Genomic DNA, 20232 nt, shown 5'->3' with positions numbered 1-20232 from the left:
TAGATCTCATATTCTCTGGACTCTACAATTAGGTAAAGATATAATTGTTGTGCTTTACTCATGATCAAGCATCTATAAAGAGTTTTCTCATTCCATGATATGAGAAATCAATTAATTAGTCAAACTTCATAGATAGGAACCAACAGACATTCCATTTTCTTGTGAATTAGATTGAGTGGCCCTAGAGGTGAGAGTGACTTTTCCACTCACAGTACTCCCAAGACTTCAGAGAAGTTTGAGTCCTTCAATGAAGGCTTAGGTGGTGTAATTACTATAAAAAGGAGTGCAGATCATGACAAATGGCTCATCTTTGCCCACTTAAAGAGTCCTACAGCTTTAAGACTAAGATATGATGGGTCTGATATCTTCGACAGAGTTATTCAGGGTTGACAATCAGGGGGTTTAACTTGGCAGCAATGCTTATGGAACTCATCTTTCATTCAAACACCTTATAGCATAGGCTCAATCAAAAACTACACATACAGAGGGACCTCTCATATTTGGGTAGGGTCTTGGAGGGACATTAAATTGCAGGGTCTTACCGAACAGCTGCATTGGGTGCATTGATTAGGTTGCCGGTTCTGAAAGAGCCCTTCAGCCACGAATAGCTCTCCATGTTGGTAAGTGGTACCATTGTACTCACACGACTTGCTGGTCACCTTATTGTTCACAGAGGGCAAAGAGTCTTCTGGAACAAAGTGGAGAAAAAGCACAATAGACTATTGGCATAATTGTAAAGGATTTCATAAATCCCAACAGCAGATGGGGCTGTGTTACACAGAGGGAGTTAAAAGACAGTCCTTCTCCAGTGGCTCACGATTTTAGATACTATTAAGGCAGCCAGATAAGAACAGCAGCTGACATCACCGTCCATTCATTCTTTCATATTTTGAGCATTTCTTGAGCACCCACTGTGTGTCAGGCACTGCAGTAAGCATTAGCGAGAGATCAGAGAACAAGAACAAGGCCCCAGGTTTGATGGAGGTAATAATATAGATGATTTAAGATATTAACGTGCCTGAAAGGGGGGATTTTCATGCTATCTCTATTTAATCCTTTGCCTCTGTCTCTTCAGAAGAGGAAGCATCTATTACAACTACCCTCAAAACAATACCCCCTACTATGTTTTATATCATTGGCCATGTCCGTGTATATTTGTTCTAGCCTCCGTAGTTTATGTTTATTTCTCATCCCTCTTCCATTGTACCCTCCCCCCCCCCACACCTACTGAAGTGCTATCTGATGAGAGTTCAGCTCACATGCCCTTTCCTCCATGAATCTTTCCCTAACGACTCCAGCCCATGTTCTGGACCTGTCAAGGTATGTGCTGTGGAAAGCACAGAATTTGACACTTGAATATTATTGGACTTCGTATTTGTGAATCATGGTAACCTATAAATCCCTTTACAAACTGAGTTCACATACGCTATTACAATGAAGCCTCATAACAAACCTGTGAATCAGGTAGGATTGATTATACCTTTATTTTTCATTTGAAGGAACTAAGTCACTGAAGTTAAGTGACTTACAAACTGAAGTCACAAAGCTAATGAGTGGTGAGAAAGGGAATCAGAATCTGGTCTTCTGGTCCTAACTTTCACCTTCTTTCAATTGACCTATATATGTATGAATTGGTATATATTGCTTTTTGAGAACTAGAACTCTTACATATCTCTTTACTCCGTGCAGTCTAACACAGAGTTGCCATGTAGTCAACAGTCAATGCACTCAGTGAGTGACTCTAGGTGAATGGTCTCTAGAAGTCTGTTCACTGGGCTTCATTAAAGCCTATGCTGCATGTGTATGTGCATATGCACACATATGGACAGACAAAGCTCAAACAACAATAAATAAGTACCTAAATTAAACTGATCATCAATGCATGAATTATAGATACAAACAGAGTTCAGGAAATGTCTGCCATGGGACAGTTGAAGAAGAGAAATCATGGGAGTTGTGTGTTTCATGAGGAAGGACTTAGAAAGTTGATAGTTTCTCTCAGTCAAAACTGAAATAAATGAGTCCATTTTATGTTAGATAAGTTATACTTCAATATAGAGCCTCACGATGTGATAAAATGATAAAGGCTAATTATAATAATACTCATAATGATAATAACAGTAGCTAATGTTTACTGAACCCCAACTGTATGATAGGCACAATGGTTAAGTGCTTTTACATACATAATCTCATTGGCTCTTATTAATAACATTCTTATACATACCTTATGATTATGTCCACTTTGCAGATGAAGGAACTAAGATTTAAGGAACTAATGACTTCCCAAAGTCATTCTACTTCTAAGTAGTAGCAATAGGATATGAATTGATGTCTGCCTGATTCTAGAATCTTCTTTCCTAGCCACTATCTAGAAGGATACCAACTACTTCAAATTTGTAACAAAGAAAGGACCATTTAATTTGAACCAAAAATCCAAGAACCACTGAAATATGAAGGTGTGCTATACATCTAGACTGTTGTAGTCTAAAATACCCAGAAAATAGACACTGCAGATTCTATGGTTTCAATTATTTGGGTAACAAACTCAATTCCACACTCTGTTATATAATTTGATCTAGCTTCAATTTCTTGTTTTAAAAAGATTTATTTGAAAGGCCGAGAAATAGAAGGGAGAGACAGAGAGATAAAGAGATCTTCCATCTACTGGTTCATTCTAAAAATGGCTGCAGTATCCAGACCAGGAACTCCAACCTGGTCTCCCATATGGGTGGCAGGAACCCAAGGACTTGGGCCATCTTCTGCTGCCCTCCCAGATTGTGCATTATCAGGAAGTTGGATCAGAAGTGTAGTAGATGGGAGTTGAACTGGCATTCCAATATGGGATGCAGTGTTACAAGAGGCAGCTTAACCCATTGTACCACAATACCAACCCTAGCCTCAATTTCTAAATAACTCATTCCTTGGGTAGTAACTACTTGTTGATGATCTTTTACTGCATATAAAGAACATTATTTGATTTTGCCTTAAAAAAAGAAGTCTTAGCTCAAAAAAAAAAATAGTTTAACTCATGCTAACTGACACTCTGTCTAGAGTCCCTGCCTCTTGCCCACAAGGGAATACAACCACACAGCTGCAGCTGGCAGAAATGAGTGAAAGCCATCAGAGAAAGAATAGGAGTAGCGCCATTTGCCCCCTGGGCTCTAATAACTCCAAATCTCAGCATTTTGTAGTAGAGGAAAACTACAATGACCTACAAAATAATAGTTGTCATGACTTTTACATGAGCTGGCAGAACTTTGGAATACCAAAAAAAAAAAAAAGTCTGGAATTATTTTGCCTCCAAAGAATGTGGGTTGATTTTTAGACCATGCCTTTCACTAAGGTATCGATGGCAAGGCAACTGCAGGGTGAGGTTTTCTAGTGGAAGCATGAACTTGACAGCGTTCCTTGCACTAGTCTTCTGAGTAACACTGCGTTAGAATCTACTAATCCACTCAACAGAAGATGGGGGAAAAGCAAAAGACAGGAAGACAAAACAGAATCAAAGGAAAAGAAAATAATTACAGTCATGCTTAAGACTAGTTTTATGCAATGGAATTATTTCAACAACTCATTTACTTTTACTTTATTCTTCCAACATCCTTGATAATGTACAGAGGAGAATAGTGAAAATTAGGTGATTGATACCCCCAAAGATTTGACCCCCAAACGATATGACTCATGTCACATAGTTGCTTCATAGGAGAGCCACTTCAGAAATATGAGATGATTTTCCTGCCTTTAAGTTTGTGGTCTTGAATTTTCAAAGAGTGGGTGTTAAAATTTCAAGGAAGGACCACTGAGTCATAATCTCAGCTTGAATCCCAACCCTCATAACTTTACACAAGCCACTTAACCTCTTTGGTTCTCGTTACTTGTTTTTTTTATTTATTTATTTTACTTGAAAGTCACAGTTACACACAGAGAGAGAAGGAGAGAGAGAGAGAGAGAGAGAGAGAAAGAAAGAGAGGCCCTCCATCCGCTGGTGCACTCCCCAGATGGTCACAACTGCTGTAGCTGCACCAATCCGAAGCCAGGAGCCAGGAGCTTCCTCCAGGTCTCCCACATGGGTGCAGGGGCCCAAGAAATGGGGCCATCCTCCACTGCTTTCCCAGGCCACAGCAGAGAGCTGTATAGGAAGTGGAGCAGCCGGGTCTCGAACGGGCACCCATATGGGATGCTGGCACTGCAGGCGGCAGCTCTACCCGCTATGCCACGCGCCTACCCCTCGTTATTTTTTTAAATCTAAGAATTGTATATGGGACTCATGTCTCCCTTTGCGTCTTTAGAAGGCCAACGTAGCATGCTTCCTTACCAGAGAAGCAAGAAAAGTCACCTCAGAGTCTATCCTTTCCCATCCCAGATTTTCCAAGGTGACTGGGCTTCTAACCAACTCTCCTTGAAACACAGTCAGTGTGTTGCTGGCCAAAAACTGGCAGAAAATCAGTCTAAAGCCAAGTTGGCTCAAGGGTCCCTCAGGAGAATGGTGCAATACAAATGGCCAGCTTGCACGGCTCTAACCTCTCCCTTACTGCACTACGAAGAGGAGTGGAGGAAGTACTTGTCAAGTAAGCAGATAAGCACAAAGCCATCTGACTATGATGTGTTCAGAGAGAAGCAGTCTCTCTATCTCATGGGAAGAATGGTCTTTGTGAAAAATATGTGTTTATTTGAGAGGCATGGGGCAGAGGAGGGAGAGGAAAAGGGAGAGGGAGAGGGAAAGGTAGATGGGGAGAGAGAAACCTCCAGTTCTCTGGTTCATTTTCCAAATGGCTGCAACAACCAAGGCTGGGCCAGGCTGTAGCTGAGAGCCTGGAACTCAATCTGGGTCTCCTAAATGGGTGGCAGGGAGCCAAGTACCTGAACCATCACCTGCTTCCCAAGGTGTGCACTGGAAGGAAGCTGGAATTGGGAGTGGAGCCACGACTCTAACTGAGGTACTTCATTATGGAATACGAGTGTCCCAAGTAGCATCTGAACCAGTGTGTCCAGTGTTCACCCTGAGAAATGTCTTACATGTAAGCAGAACTATGATTTCTAGAGCACTCAGAAAATACCTCCCTACGCTAAATATCTCTTCCCATCGTTTTTTTCATGGATGCCTAAAATACCACCATTTGAGGTCCACTGAACTAAATAGTTGCCTTTTTTGTAATCAGATTTTGCAGTCCCAAGACTCCTGTCACTCACTGACATCTTAGTCTGATAACTTTGCCACAACATTTTTTCCCCCTTCATAGTTCCTAGTAAGTTTCACCATGAAGTGTGTGGTCCTACACTCCTTCTTTTAGTAAGCCATTCTCTCCCCTCCTGGCACTACACTCCTTCCCATTCTCTGGAACCTGAAGTCTTCACACTGGTTCCTCTCGTCACCACCCTCCCACACCCTCAAATTTCCATTCTCATATTGAGACAGTTCTTGGACAATCAGAAAGGCAGCTTGTATATCGGAGACAAATCAGCTCTCAGAATTATCAGAAAAATGCAAACTTCCCCAGAGCTTCCAGGGATCAGTTGCTCATCAACTCCATGTAAAGCCATCCCTTCTTTGCCGTTATCACTGTTCTGCTTCCTACTTCACTGTATGGCCGAGTCTGATTCTGAAACTTCTCTGGTTCTTGTTCATTCTACAGATATAGCAGCAACACTTCTGCAGGGAAGTGGAAGCAGGAAACACAGGTGAAGGTAATGACTTGAAAGAAGACAGAGGCATGCATACACATGTAAAATAAAACATAGTCAAAAGGGCTCTATCTCAGAAAAATGAATACAAGGGAGGAGAAAATGGGAGAAGAGACTGGGCTAATGTGCTATTTGCACATAGCATGCTGCTTGCCATCTGTGACTCAGAAGGTGGGCCCTCACCACACACCAAATCTACTGGCACCCTGATCTTGGACCTCCCAGACTCCAAAATCATGAGAAGTTAACTATGGTCTACCCAGTTTATGGTATATTGTTATAGTAGCCCAAACAAGCCAAAACACCAGCTTTGGCATGTCTCTGCTCTGTAATCTTGGGAAGGCTATTCAGTCTTTCTGCACCTCAGTTTCCCCCACCTTCAAAAAGAGTGCACCTTACATGGCTGTGAGGTTCAGAGATAATTTACAGGTATGTTATTCAGAATAGAAGGTAGATGATGGTGGTCTAGAAAGAAGGCAGAGAAGAAAGCAGTGAATGTGGAGAACATGAATGGATTTGCCCAGGCCCCAGGGATGACTGGGCAATTCAACAGAAGGCAGTTGTTCTGTATTTTGCTTGTGGTAAGTGCTGTGGGGATAGGGGTTAAGGCACTGTTGTTTCTCTCTTGTTTCCTTCTTCACTCAACACATATGGATGACATTGCCTACACCTGGCACTAAAAGGGTCCTGACCATACCTTGACAATACTTGACACTATGCTGTATTAAAGCTACAGGGAAATAAAACCTTTTCCTGATTTCAAGGAGAATGTTACTCTCACAGGAGAAACAGGAACAAACAGCAATGTTAAATGATAATGTTTTTCAACAATATATAAAAGTTCATAATGAAAAAGAAGCCATATTATCACAAATTGCCAAACAATGTAAGGAAGCATCAATTGTATAAATCAGTATTCATGTGACGTGTTAGAAAATATTCCTAGCTGAAAGAGTTATTAAGCACTAAAATCACAAGCCAACCAGCCATGTGCAGCAGTCATTGTCCAACTATATTCTGTGTTAAGATTCTTCCAAGTGGGGCTGGCACTGTTGCGTAGCAGGTAAGACCACTGCCTGAAGTGCTGGCATCCCATATGGATGCCGGTTCAAGTCCCAGCTGTTCCACTTCTGATCCAGCTCTCTGCTATGACCTGGGAAAGCAGAAGATGGCTCAAGTCCTTGGGTCACTGCACCCACGTGGAAGGCCTGGAAGAAGCTCTTGGCTCTTGGCTTTGGATCAGCACAGCTCTGGCCGTTGTGGTCATTTGGGGAGTGAATCAGTGGTTGGAAGATCTCTCTCTCTCTCTCTCTCTCTGCTTCTGCCTCTCTGTAACTCTGCCTTTCAAATAAATAAATGAATCTTAAAAAAGACTCTTCAGAGGTGTCAGAGAGCTGGGTGGATGGCAACCCCTTCTCCTTTCAAACTTCAATAGAACTCCAATCTTATTGGTGTTCATGTTTTTGTTATTTTTATAATTGCAGTTAAAGAAAAGGTTTGTTGTTGAAAGACATCATAAAAACTAGCATATAGCCTCTTCAGAGGATTGCTATTCTTAGATTAAAATCCTATTTGCTCTGAAATATAGAGCACCTAAAAATTGAAGAGAACACTAATAACCCAATAATGAAAATAGCAAAAATTATAAAGACAATATACAGAAATGGAACTACTAAGACATAAGAAAATGTGATCAATCTCATTCATAAGAAAAATGTAAAGTAAAATCATCCTGGGATATCGTTTTTTCTTATCAGATTTGCATAAATACAAAAATTTGAGTAATATACTTTCTTTTCTAAATTGTTAAAAATAATTATTCATTTATTTAAAAGGCAGATATGGAGAGAGAAAGAGAGAGAGAGAGAGAGAGAGAGAGAGAGAGTTCTTCCATCCTCTGGTTCACTCCCTAAATGCCTGCAATGGTTAGGACTTGGCCAGGCTGAAGCCTGGAGCCAAGAACTTCATCAGGGTCTCCCATGTGGGTGGCAGGATTCCAAATACTTCGGGCCATCATGCACTGCCTTCCCAGGTGTATTAGCAGGGCGCTAGGTCTGAAGTGGACCTGCTAGGACTCAAATCAGAGCTCCAATATGGGATGCCAGATCACAACCAGTGGCTTAACCCATTGCACCACAATGCTGGCTATTAATATTCTTTCTTGACAAGGCTGTAAGGACTTGATAGCAATACTATGGAGGGCATTTTAGCAATATTTATCTATTATTATATATGTATATAAGTATTTAACCAGTAATCCTAGTTTTAAGAATTCATTCTATAGATACACTTGCAACATGTGTAAACACATAAAAATTATTCTTTTCAGCATTATTTGTAATGGCAAAAATTAAAAACAACTTCTATGCCCAAGACATCTGGCTATACATGTGATGGCTCACTAATACAAAGAAATATTATGTGGTTGTTTAAAAGAATGAGTAATTTCTCTGTGTATTAATTCAGGAAGATTTTTATTAACTGAATAAAGTAACAAAGTATAGAATGATATGTATAATATAGTGCCTTTTATGTAAAAAACATACTTTTAAATGAGCAAATATTCATATCTGCTTATATTTTCATAAAAATCTGGAAAGATACTTAAGTACTAAAAGTTGTGGGAGAAACTACATGTCTTGGGGGAAAGAATATAATTGGATGGATGTGGGATGGGGTGAATTAGACATTTTACTGCATAACTATATATAGACATATAGATATATAATATATACATGTACATACACATATATATTCATATTTTTAATGATACAAATGTACTTCTTAAAAAATTAAATTTGAATACTGAAAAAAAATCTACTTGGAGTGAACAGGTGGTACTAGATGACAATTTGGGGCCCCTTCCAACCATAGCGAATCATCCTTTAAAGCTGGTTATTAGGGGCAGGGGCAGGCACTGTGGCATAGCGGATAAAGCTGCCACCTGCAGTGCCAGCATCCCGTATGGGCTCCGGTTCGAGTCCCAGCTGCTCCACTTCCAATCCAGCTTTATGCTATGGCCTGGGAAAGCAGTGGAAGATGGCCCAGTACCTTAAGCCCCTGCACCTGCATGGGAGACAAGGAAGAAGCTCCTGAGTCCTGGCTTTGGATCGGCGCAGTTCCAGTCACTGCAGCCAATTGGGGAGTGAACCAGCGGATGGAAGACCTCTCTCTCTCTCTGTCTCTCCTCCTCTCTCTGTGTAACTCTGCCTTTCAAATAAATAAATAAATAAAACTTTTTAAAAAAGTTGGTTATTAGAATCCCACCTTTATTCCTGCTAGTGGGTCAGATGCTAGCTAAAGCTCTGTGTTCTCAGTCCTTACTTCAATGAGGTGTTCTCCCCTACCAATGTTGTGTTATGTTGCTCTCTTAAATTGTTTTAGAGTCATTGGGTTCTATGGCTTGGATATGGTCTGAGTGTATCCCTCAGGGTTCATGTGTTGGAAGCTTGGTTGTCAGTGTGGTTACATTATGAAATGGTGAGACTTTAATAGGTTGAACCTGGTGGGAGGTCTTATAGATCACTGGTGGATGGGTTTCTTTTGAAGGGACTGATAGAGTTCTCATGGGATCCTACCTAGTCCTAGCCCCCTCTCTCTGGCTTCCTATCTCACTATTTAATCTCTCCCTCTCACAATGCTCCCGCAATGATACCATCCAGCTTGAAGTGATACTGTTGGGGGCCCTCACTAGAGCCAATACCATGCTGTTTAGACTTCAGCCTTCAAACCTATGAGTTACACCTCTTTTGTTTTGAAGTTATTCAGCCTCAGGTATTTTGTTATGGTGTAGAAAACTGATTACTACATTATGTGAATTTGGGCTGGCAATTAGGCATTGGATCAAATGAAAAGAGAGCATACAAATAAATTTCTAGTGGAAAACCACCTGTGACCCTCCAACAGAGTGATGCTGTGGTGGAGAGAGGGGTGGCTGGATGCTATGTCTTGGTCAGGCTAAGTCAGAATACATTCAAGGATGCAACACATCTTGTAGAACGAATGTATCCCAAACAGTGGCTGTCTGTAGTCCCCATCCAAAAAGTAACGGTGCTCAGACTATGGGGCCATTTAGGTTCAGGTGAGTTTGTCTTTGAGATGCTTAATGAAATCAGAGGTACTATTTCAAATGATCCCATAAGCTGAACTACTATTTAGATTTTTTCCTTTCAGCATTCCAACCATCATCACTTCTTTTTTCCTTGGGTCTCTTGTGATAACTTTACTAGATCTGCTTTTCTTGGGCAGAGACCTACAATTGCCAGATTTTCCCCAAACTCTCCTTTTCCATAAAGCCTAACTCTTCTATGACCCATCACATTGCCCTGCTAGCACTAATCTCATTAAGTAATTCAGACTCATGTGCCAATGGAAGACAATGTTTTAAAGCTGGGTCTTTTTCCAGATAATTACGTTGTAACACGTTCCTGGCGCTTTATCCATAACGAGGCTGTAAAGGTGCAGGGCAAAGAATGTGAAAGTTTGTAGAATTTAGGAATGTAAGGGAGTTTACTTAAAATGTGGCTGCCAAGATCTGTCCTATTGGCAGTAAAGGCATAACTTCAGAGAGTCCCATTTTGAGTCCAAATATCAGATCCAGTTCTAATTAGTTATCACTAACTAGCTGAATGAATCATATCATGTCTCTGAGTCTCAGTTCCCCCATTTATAAAATAGGGATGATAACAGCACCTACCTTCACAGGTTGTTGTGAGGATCAAACAAGATAAGACATATAATGTGCTTAGTAGAGTACCCACTACACATTCATGCTCAATAATACTGTTCTTGCTATACTACTACTAGCTACAAATGACAGGATTCCTGGAATGCAGAAGGCAGGCTGTTAAGGGAAGAGATGTGGAGCTGCATGGTCCTTGCAGTGACCAGCCTCTTCCTACAGCATCTCTATAAGGCTCGTGCTGAATTGCAACGAAGCGTTACTATTTTTCAGTCAGTATTATGTACTGTGACTGCTGGAAATTCTCAACACGTGCAACACAGTGACAAGCTCTGCTTCTCTCCCATGCTGTACAGCATTGTCTGTCATTGTCCTGTAGAACTTCTCAAAACTTGCCAGATCTTGAGTGGTGACTGGAGAGTCATTTCCAAGCCATCACATTCACTGTGAATCTTTTAATTCTCAGTTCTCAGATGACACCATCCGCTCTATCCCACATCTCAGTGCAGAGTCCATAAAGTGTGACTTCTCTAGCCAAGCAGTTCTGTTCTGGCTAGAGCCACTTTCAAAACTCACAGACCCTGCTTTAGATTTCCTGAGGGCCCCAGATAGGTGGGTTTATGGGTCAGATTATATGTTTGTGATTATGAAGGATCCTAAGGGTCAAAGAAGAGAGAAAAAGTCTTGAACTCCTTAGCCAAATGCCCCACTGTAGTTGAGCCAACATTTCCAATCTCTTCTCTTGCTGCATGTTTTCCAGAATTGTTAAACCAGAGTGACTGTTGGTTGGACTTGGTTGCATCTTTGTTTTAAGTCAGTATCTAAGGTACTAAATTTCATAATTTTCAGCTTAGGGTGATTCTCCATCCCTTCCCCACCCCACCCCTCGGCCTCCCTCCCTTCATAGCCCTGCTCTAGTCTCACCTCTTCAAGGAAGCCTTACCTAACTATTACTGAACCTGACTGATGGTCTCTGCAGGGCAAAATAAAGTGTTCAGGAGAACAGACTGCTCCTGCTATGGTAGAGCTTCAGAAAAGTGCAAGTTCATCACAGCCCTAAATTCTTTTCCTCTCTTTTCTAGAACAGAATGACTGGCATGTTCCCAGATTCAAGCATTCGTTAGAGAAGAGCTCTATCTTTCTCAGAGTTTTAATAAGCTCACAGTGGTGAATACAGAAGACAGAACTAATACCCCAATAAAGAGCAAGGCTCTGGGGGAAGAGGGGGCAAAAAATACACAATGAGATACTGCTTTGCATCCGTTAGGATGCTTACCATAAAAACGACAATACCAACAAGTGTTGGCAAGGATGTGGAGAAATTGAAACCCTGTTACAGCCCTGATGAGAAAGCAAAAGTGTAAAACAACAGTTACTTTAAAAATTAGTATGGCGTTGGCCAATGCCGCGGCTCACTAGGCTAATCCTCTGCCTGCGGCGCCAGCACCCCGGGTTCTAGTCCCGGTCGGGGTGCCAGATTCTGTCCCGGTTGCCCCTCTTCCAGGCCAGCTCTCTGCTGTGGCCCGGGAGTGCAGTGGAGGATGGCCCAAGTGCTTGGGCCCTGCACCCCATGGGAGACCGGGAGAAGCACCTGGGTCCTGCCATCGAATCAGTGCGGTGCGCCAGCCGCAGCGCGCCGGCCGCGGCGGCCATTGGATGGTGAACCAACGGCAAAAGGAAGACCTTTCTCTCTGTCTCTCTCTCTCTCTCTCTCTCTCACTGTCCACTCTGCCTGTCAAAAAAAAAAAAAACTATATATGAAATACATGAAATTTGTTCCCTTTATATAAATTTTAAAAAGTAAAACAAAAATAAAGGCAGGGATTCAAAGAATGACTTGTATATGAATGTTTACATCAGCATTATTCACAATAATTAAAAGGTAGAAACAGCTCAAATGTCCATCAACAGATGAACAAACAAAAGATGGTATATTCATACAACACAATATTATTCCATTATAATTGATATACCTTGGGAACATTATGTTGTGAAAGAAATCATTCACAAAATATCACATATTGTGATTCCATTTATATGAAATGTCCAGAATAGACAAACCTATATATAGAGACAGAAACCAGATCAGTGGGTGATGCCTGGGGGTGGGTTTCAGAATGAGGTGTGACTGCTAGTAGGTATGAGGCTTCTTTTGGGGATGATGAAACTATTCTGGAACTAGATAGTGGTGTTGGTTGTAATATCTTGTGAATATACTCAAAATAACTAAACTGTATGCTATAAAGGGGTGAACCTTATAGTTTGTGAATTATATCTCAATAAAGCTGTTACAAAAAACTAAACTGCTGAACATCCTATAATGTAAACATAAAGCCTAGGGGATCAGAATAGGGCAGGCCTGGGTAAAATTAATGAGCTTTGTACGCTGGAGACAGGGAGGCAGGTTAAAAAAAAAAAGGAGAACCACAAAGGGGTAGAGTGAGTCAATCCCAAGTGTACGGGGTATCCTTTAGGAGATGGTGAGGGTCTGACAGCTGAGCTAAAGGAGGAGCTGATAGAGGGGACATTTCCTTTTTAGAATTTTCAAAGAGACTTCTTTGTGGGCCCACACCTTCAGCAAGCCGAGTGGATTCCTTATCCCCACTCCCGACCAACCCGCAATGGGGTCCCAGGCCAGGAAATTCTTGTAGCAGATTCAGCAGATCACTCTGCAGCTAAACAGACAGACACAACACTCTGTCCTAACCAAGAAGGTGCCGAGTGAGAGGAAACAGTCATCTGCCTCTCCAGCTGGGGAGAAGAGAGTGGAAGAGGGCGCTGAAAGCTCACACCCTGGTCTAATCCCAGTTCTCCCCTCCTCATCCGGACCCCATCTGTGTGTTCTCATCCCACTTCCGTTAATGTTTCGGCTGCTGTCAGTCAGTAGCTGATGCTCCCTGAAAATGCTGTCTCGTCAGGCAGATGGCTGGGAGGGTTGGCTTGAAGAGAGAGTTTGTGAGAGAAGAGACCACATTTCTGTGAAGCAAGAGGTGCTTGGAGACTGGGCAGAGATTTGGTTGTTGTTGTTGGGGAGTACATGTGTTCTTGGCTAGCTTGAGCTAATGGCTTGCTGTGTGATGGGACTACTGTCAGTTTGCATCTCTGGGCTTCAGTTTCTAAAGAACTTTCTGGTTTGTATGTGTGCATTTGTTGAGGGTGATCATTTCACTTGCTTCTATTTCACGGGTATGTAGTAAAGACACAATTATGTTTTTTGAGAAGTCTCCAAGAATAAAGAAACTATTTGCTACAAAATCATTTATGATTCATTTGTGATTATCTCCAACTTACCAACTACATTGCATCTGAAGACAAAAAAAAAATAGGTTTACAATTGTTTTTGCTCTGGTGGTTGGGTATCCAGAGCTTACTACATCCCATACAGGTCTGTCATCTCACAAAAGGCCCTTCAGCTTGTGATTCACTGCCTCTCCAGTAGCAATTCTAGCCTTGCAGTGTCAGTCACACAACGACTAAAGCTCCATATATGGAACAAGATCACAGCATGGCCCAACCAGGGTTATGAAGTGTGTCTCCAAGATGCATCCCCCGAGGATATGCCACTTGGCTAGAAAATGCTAAACTTCAGACTGGCTAGTCCTTGCCCCCTCAGTGCTCCTTGCTAACTCTACTTGCTACATTCATGTTAGTGACTCATGCTACACCCAACCACCCCCACATACTACCCTTTGCTTACTCATATCCTACCCAGCCTCCAAGGTCTATCCAATACACTTTGATTTCTTGCAGAAACTCTAACAGTCCGTCTGTATGTACTCTACAGCCTAGCACCGGGTAGCAGGTGTACTGCTTTCCAAGTATTCAATAAATACAAAGGAACTAGTTTATACACCTTATACTGCTCTGTGTCCTGGTGGCTCAAGCACTGGAATAGGGCATGGTATGGAGGAATAAACATCCAAAGGTAGATACATGCTTGAATGTTGAGAGTCCATTATTAATTCTGTCAAGATAGAAATGCATATACACCCCTAGGCCAAGTGGGTCTTCATTGAGGCTCAGATAGCTACCGGGAAAAAATATGAGTCTCACAAGTGATTCTGAGGTGACATAATAGAAATTTGAGTGTACGAGGGTTCATGCAGTCTCCTGGGGAAAGGGTCTATGGATTCTAGCAGATTATCAACATGTTCTATGACCCAAAAGAGGTAGCCTCACTATTGCAATACAAAGTTTGGGGCCTGTGGGTTTCCCTGCAGCAGTGCTGGATCTCTGCAACAAACTCTGTCTAGATTCTAGGGTCCTAAGATTATATTCTAGGGTTACTCATTTTCAGCTTTGTGTATGTTGACAGCAGTTCCTGGTAGAAGATTCTCACAACCCAGTCTTCACAGGGCACATCTGAATTCTTTTCTGGCAAAATTTCCTCTACTTTACTGAACAGCTTTATCATCAGCTCCGTTATTCAGCTCATGGACCATTCCAATCTCATTACCTAAGCCTCCTAGGGTTATCCGTGTTTATCTCCAAGAGTAAACTGGAAATGGACTTCCTCTTTTCATAGATGGAAATTAGGTCAAGGAGTGCAAAGGGTTATTTAGTGACAAAGCTAGGATTCAAATTCAGGTGTTTTAATTTTACCTACAGCCATAAAACATGAAGGCTAGAGAAACCCACTAAAATCCAGTTCAATAACTGAAGAAGAGAGAACACAAATCTCTTTATTTTTAGAGACTAATTCTCCAACAGCCAATCTGAACAAAGAACTCCTCGGCAATGGAACTGAAAGGTTTTATTATTCCTTTACTATTGTGCTATGAGTTTAAATTTTTCTCTTCACCAAAAGGTATAAGATTTGTAAGTTGAAAATGTTAGATCAACTATTCAACATGACACCTAAATGCTAATGACAGGTTTTATGGTAACATTTGCCACTCCCTGCCTTTTTCTTTTCCCTAAATAAATTAAGAATGAGTTCTACTATTACTTGGTTAGTTCTAATCCTTTGGGAACCAGGGTTTTTTTTTTTTTTTTTTTTTTTTTGAAGGTCAATGACCCTTTGAAATGGACAAATTAGTCACTACCCTCAAGCAGCATTTACAGAAACAATGTGAGGCATCTGGATGAGACAGTGGGGAGTTTGGTCAAGCATTCCTTTGTATTGCCTACACCAGCATTTCCCAAGTCTGCTCTGCAAGATGCTCTGTGAAAACACAATTCTGTGCTTCAAATAAAGTTGGGAAAAGATCCCTATTCTATGCTCACAATGTCCCTTTTGATGTGTTAAAAGCTCTCAGAAGCCCCACAGTGAGGAAAACTGTTTCATTGCAGCTCAGTATTTTCTTGGGCTATACTGAACCACTGGACTCTTCTTTTCACCTGGGTAATAACTGTGAACTCCCAGGAGTACTGCCTTGTTCCACATCTAGTCTTGAGATATGTTAAGGAGCTGGATATTTGCCATTCCGTGGACTGAATTCATTACTGAATTTAGGGGCCCTGCGCTCACACTCAGTCACTTAACCTTTATCTGAGACCTACCCTATCTCCCCTAGGAGGCTGCATAGCCTTTCCTCTATTTGTTCTTTATTTAATTAGCAAGCCCTATAAATCAAGAGAAACCATTCTCCACCCATTTGAAGGACTGTATAGTGCTAATAACTGGAACCACACAGTTTGGCACTTGTAACAATAGTCCGATGACATCAGGCACCTGGGGATGCAAAGAAGTCAAGCCCAGGAATTTGCATTTTTTTTTCTGTATATGATGAGAAGCCAGTGAAGTGATTTAAGCAGTGGAGTGATTTGATGAGATTTATATTTTCAAAAGACTGTTTGGGGATGACTGGAGGAGAGACAATGAGGTTGGAGGCAGGACCTGTTAGAGGGTGACTGAAAGAGTTGATTACTATCACATTACATATTAAGGGAAGAAAAGAGGCATTCAGTATTTGAGGAGTAATTGTGAAAGCTTATCGCCAAATACAAATTTTGTTGTGTTTGGAAAACTGTTCACAGCCCACTTCACAAAGTAGTCCCTGGAGGTCACCGGCAGAGGCTTCAGGGAAGGTGGGGGCAGAAGAAGGCCCCAGGCTGCTGGAATAGTGGAAATACTATTAGGAAAGTGCAGTCCACTTCTTCCTGGAGACCAACCAAGGCAGTTCATCAGCCATGTCATGGAACTACTAGAGGAAAACACACTGTCATGATCTCCTCCTAGGAAATCTTTTAAGAATCATAGACAAAAGTCCCTGGTGGATGAGAATAACTTTATATGAGAGTGTGCAATATAGAGCAAGGAAAGGAAAGATGTTAGGGAAACTGGATTCAAAAGAACTTCTCCACAGATTGCCATGAGATGGTGACCATTCCTCAGGAAATCAAGTTCTGAAGAGCAAAGAAATGGCAAGGATGAATTAAATTTTCCAGTTGGAAACTGAGACTCTTCTTTTGGCATACAGACGTTAAACAATGTAAGAGCCAATCATGGCCGGCGCCGCGGCTCACTAGGCTAATCCTCCGCCTTGCGGCGCCGGCACACCAGGTTCTAGTCCTGGTTGGGGCGCCGGATTCTGTCCCGGTTGCTCCTCTTCCAGGCCAGCTCTCTGCTGTGGCCAGGAAGTGCAGTGGAGGATGGCCCAAGTGCTTGGGCCCTGCACCCCATGGGAGACCAGGATAAGTACCTGGCTCCTGCCATCAGATCAGTGCGGTGCACCGGCCGCACCGCGCTGGCCGCGGCGGCCATTGGAAGGTGAACCAACAGCAAAGGAAGACCTTTCTCTCTGTCTCTCTCACTGTCCACTCTGCCTGTCAAAAAAAAAAAAAAAAAAAAAGAGCCAATCACTGCTTTAGACCAGTAACTCTCAAAAAGTGGAGCAAGCGGATCACTGTTTCTGGTGGGAGTGGTTCTAAACTCCACACACTTTTATCAAAAGTTTGGTCCCTGTCCCCAGTGCCAAATCAAAATAATGAGAAGCTTTGAGGTTAAACAAAGGGCATTAGTTTAATCTGTTGACAGATGAGGGGGTAGCAGATTTCTATCTCGGGAAATATCACCATCCCCAATGAGGGTGTTTTGGGGTTTTTATAGAGGATACACGGAAGTGGGGAATTGGTCTGATGAAATCGCAAAGGAGTTGCAAGTTACTGGTGTCAGGCGCTGAGGCTTGTACATTCTTTCTCTGTTTCATCCTTGAGGTCAATAGGTAGTGAAGTTAGACCTAGCCTGACCATGTTGTGAGATAAGGAAGAAGGCAACTTGTATCTTAGCATATGGGTGAGCAGGAAGCCAGCAATCCGTCCCTAGGCTATCAACAGGATATTTTGCAAGAGCTGCCTGCACAAGGTCACCTGGTTGGTGTGATGGCCAAGTGGACTTCAGTAAGCCTGGGGGCTATATGTAGAGATGGTAGTTACTATCTGCCTTGTACATGGAATTCCCCTGCCCAGACCTGGAATTCCCCTAAATAGAATAATTCAAGACAACACTGGGCATCAAAGTTTTATCTGTTGGAGAAGAAAATGACCTCATACATCCGGTGATTAGAAAATCTTGGATAGACAGCTATATCACTCCCTCAATTCAGTGAGTTAAGCTAAGGGAGACAGGCTAGGAGACTAGGGCCTGATCATATCTAGAATCTGTATTCAAGGCACTGTTTGGGACTTGATATCAACACCACCTCTTCCCTGGCTGAGAATCATCGCACATAAGAAGAGATGGGAGTGCCACACACACAAGGGTCACAATACCAATTGTTAAACTAAACTGCACCAATATTAGCAACTAATGTTAATGACTCAGGTTTCCACTGAATAGGTTCCTTGCTCAGGACTTCAGGTTCATGTTCAATGGCTCTGTTCTCCCTACAAATGCCCTCTAAGGTAGGTATAGCTATTATTTCCTGTTACAGATGAGAAAACTAAAGTTAGAAAGTGGTCAATCATAACTGAAATTCTGATCTCTGGGCCCAGAAGTGGTGCTACAGAGGAAACATCAATGAAATAATCTGGGAACAAAACAATTCCCTCTAAAGCAGCTAAAAATGTTATCTGGATGGTCAGTTTGTCTTCTCAGAGATCACCAACTCTCAAAGCAAGGTACAGGAATCAGCATTATTCATGTCACTTGAAGGCTAGTTAGAAATGAACAATCTTGGCCGGCACCGCGGCTAACTAGGCTAATCCTCCGCTTGCGGCACCGGCACACCGGGTTCTAGTCCTGGTCGGGGCACCAGATTCTGTCCTGGTTGCTCCTCTTCCAGGCCAGCTCTCTGCTGTGGCCCGGGAGTGCAGTGGAGGATGGCCCAAGTGCTTGGGCCCTGCACCCCATGGGAGACCAGGATAAGTATCTGGCTCCTGCCATCAGATCAGCGCGGTGCGCCGGCCGCGGCGGCCATTGGATGGTGAACCAATGGCAAAAGGAAGACCTTTCTCTCTGTCTCTCTCTCTCACTGTCCACTCTGCCTGTCAAAAAAAAAAAAAAAAAAGAAATGAACAATCTCACATTTGTACCCCAGACCTACTGAATCATTGCTTGTACTTCTGGAAGACACTCAGTGACTCACATACATGTCTAAGTTTGAGAAGTGCTACTTTAGGGCTTCCAGTTCTAGCATTTATCTTGTTCAGAATCTTCAATAATGCCCTGAAATGAGTCAGCTTCTCAGAGGTTAATGAGTATTGAGCAGTCTTTTTTCCTTTAAGTATTGTACACAAACATGTGGCATTTGCTCCACACTGTCTCAATCTGTATTCCATTGAAACATAAATGTAGGCAGTCTTAGAACTGGGATCCTTGACACCCATAACTTTATAGGAAATGGAAAAATACATTTAATTATACATTAGAATCCTAAGGAAGTGAAGGTATCTATCCATAATAATAAAAATATTTTAGGCCTAGAGCAGTGGTTCTTGACTTGGGGCAACTGTTTCACAAGGGGACATCTGACAATGTCAGGAACATTTTTGGTTGTCATAAGTGAGGGAAGGTGCAACTACAATCTAGTGAGTAGTGTGGGGAGCAACTCGGACTGGACTGAGTTACTGGAATTAAGACTTATTCTATGCATCTGCTCTCCCACAATATGGCGCTGGGAGAGGAGGAAACAGCTTCTACGCAGCTGCCTCTTGCCAACTTGAGTGATGACCTCCAGGAGCTGATCCTGCTCCTGATTGGAGGAGAGCAGCGTACTCGGCGTGTAGGTAGCAGAGCTGGGATTGGCGGAAGAGGACTATAAAGGAGGAGAGAGACAACATGCACCAGGAACATCTAAGGGGAACATTTATCTGAAGGAACACCTGTGCAGCCCCCGAGAGAGCCGGCCGGCGGTGTGCCACTCCCCCGCGGAAGTGGGGAAAGTGGCTAGGGGGAACCGCCCTTCCACGGAGGTGGAAGAGTTGGTAGCCAACCAGGGAAGAACCAGCAGCAAACCCGGGGAGGACCGAGCAGACAAAAGAACAGCGCAGGGTCCTGTGTCGTTCCTCCACGAAGACGGGGAGCGACATAATGGTGCTGTGACTCGGATATGAAGCCTAGGCAGGGTTTTGTGTCGTTCCTCCACGAAGAGGGGGAGCGACAAGTAGAAGGCAGGGAAACTGCCAAAGATCCTACAATGCACAGGGCAGCCCCCACAACAAAGGCCCCAGGGAAAATAATATACACAAATTATCCAACCCCTAACATGCAAAAACACATCTAGGGAGAAAGGGAACCACAAAACGCTTTCTCCATTCCTATTCTAACAGTTTTAGGTTAGACACCAAAGCTCTAGCTGACCTTGAAGGGGTGATGTACTCCTTAGGCTTGCAACAGAATCTTTGATCTACAGTTTTTCTCCAAAATATACCATGTACTATCAATTGCTCAGGAAGTCATGATATACACAGAAAACTCTTTCACAAAT

At 42.6% G+C, this 20232-nt stretch overlaps 1 protein-coding gene across 13 annotated transcripts in view; it reads right to left on the bottom strand.

The window, feature by feature from the left end:
• The window catches only part of CHRDL1 (chordin like 1), a 123594-nt gene that overhangs the window by 45504 nt on the left and 57858 nt on the right, over positions 1 to 20232 (bottom strand). For 7 of the 13 annotated variants that reach the window (XM_017349994.3, XM_008272882.4, XM_070066553.1 and 4 more), the window contains exon 5: positions 543 to 688. In XM_017349994.3, the coding sequence (XP_017205483.2) occupies positions 543 to 688 (146 nt within the window). The remainder of the gene's footprint in view (positions 1 to 542; positions 689 to 20232) is intronic. The other 6 variants (XM_070066552.1, XM_070066555.1, XM_070066554.1 and 3 more) reach the window with 1 other exon arrangement.

This window comes from Oryctolagus cuniculus, chromosome X (assembly GCF_964237555.1).
Source record: "Oryctolagus cuniculus chromosome X, mOryCun1.1, whole genome shotgun sequence".
Lineage (NCBI taxonomy): Eukaryota > Metazoa > Chordata > Mammalia > Lagomorpha > Leporidae > Oryctolagus > Oryctolagus cuniculus.
The sequence above is the reverse complement of the archived record's forward strand: the minus strand, read 5'-3'. Positions and strand labels throughout refer to the sequence as shown.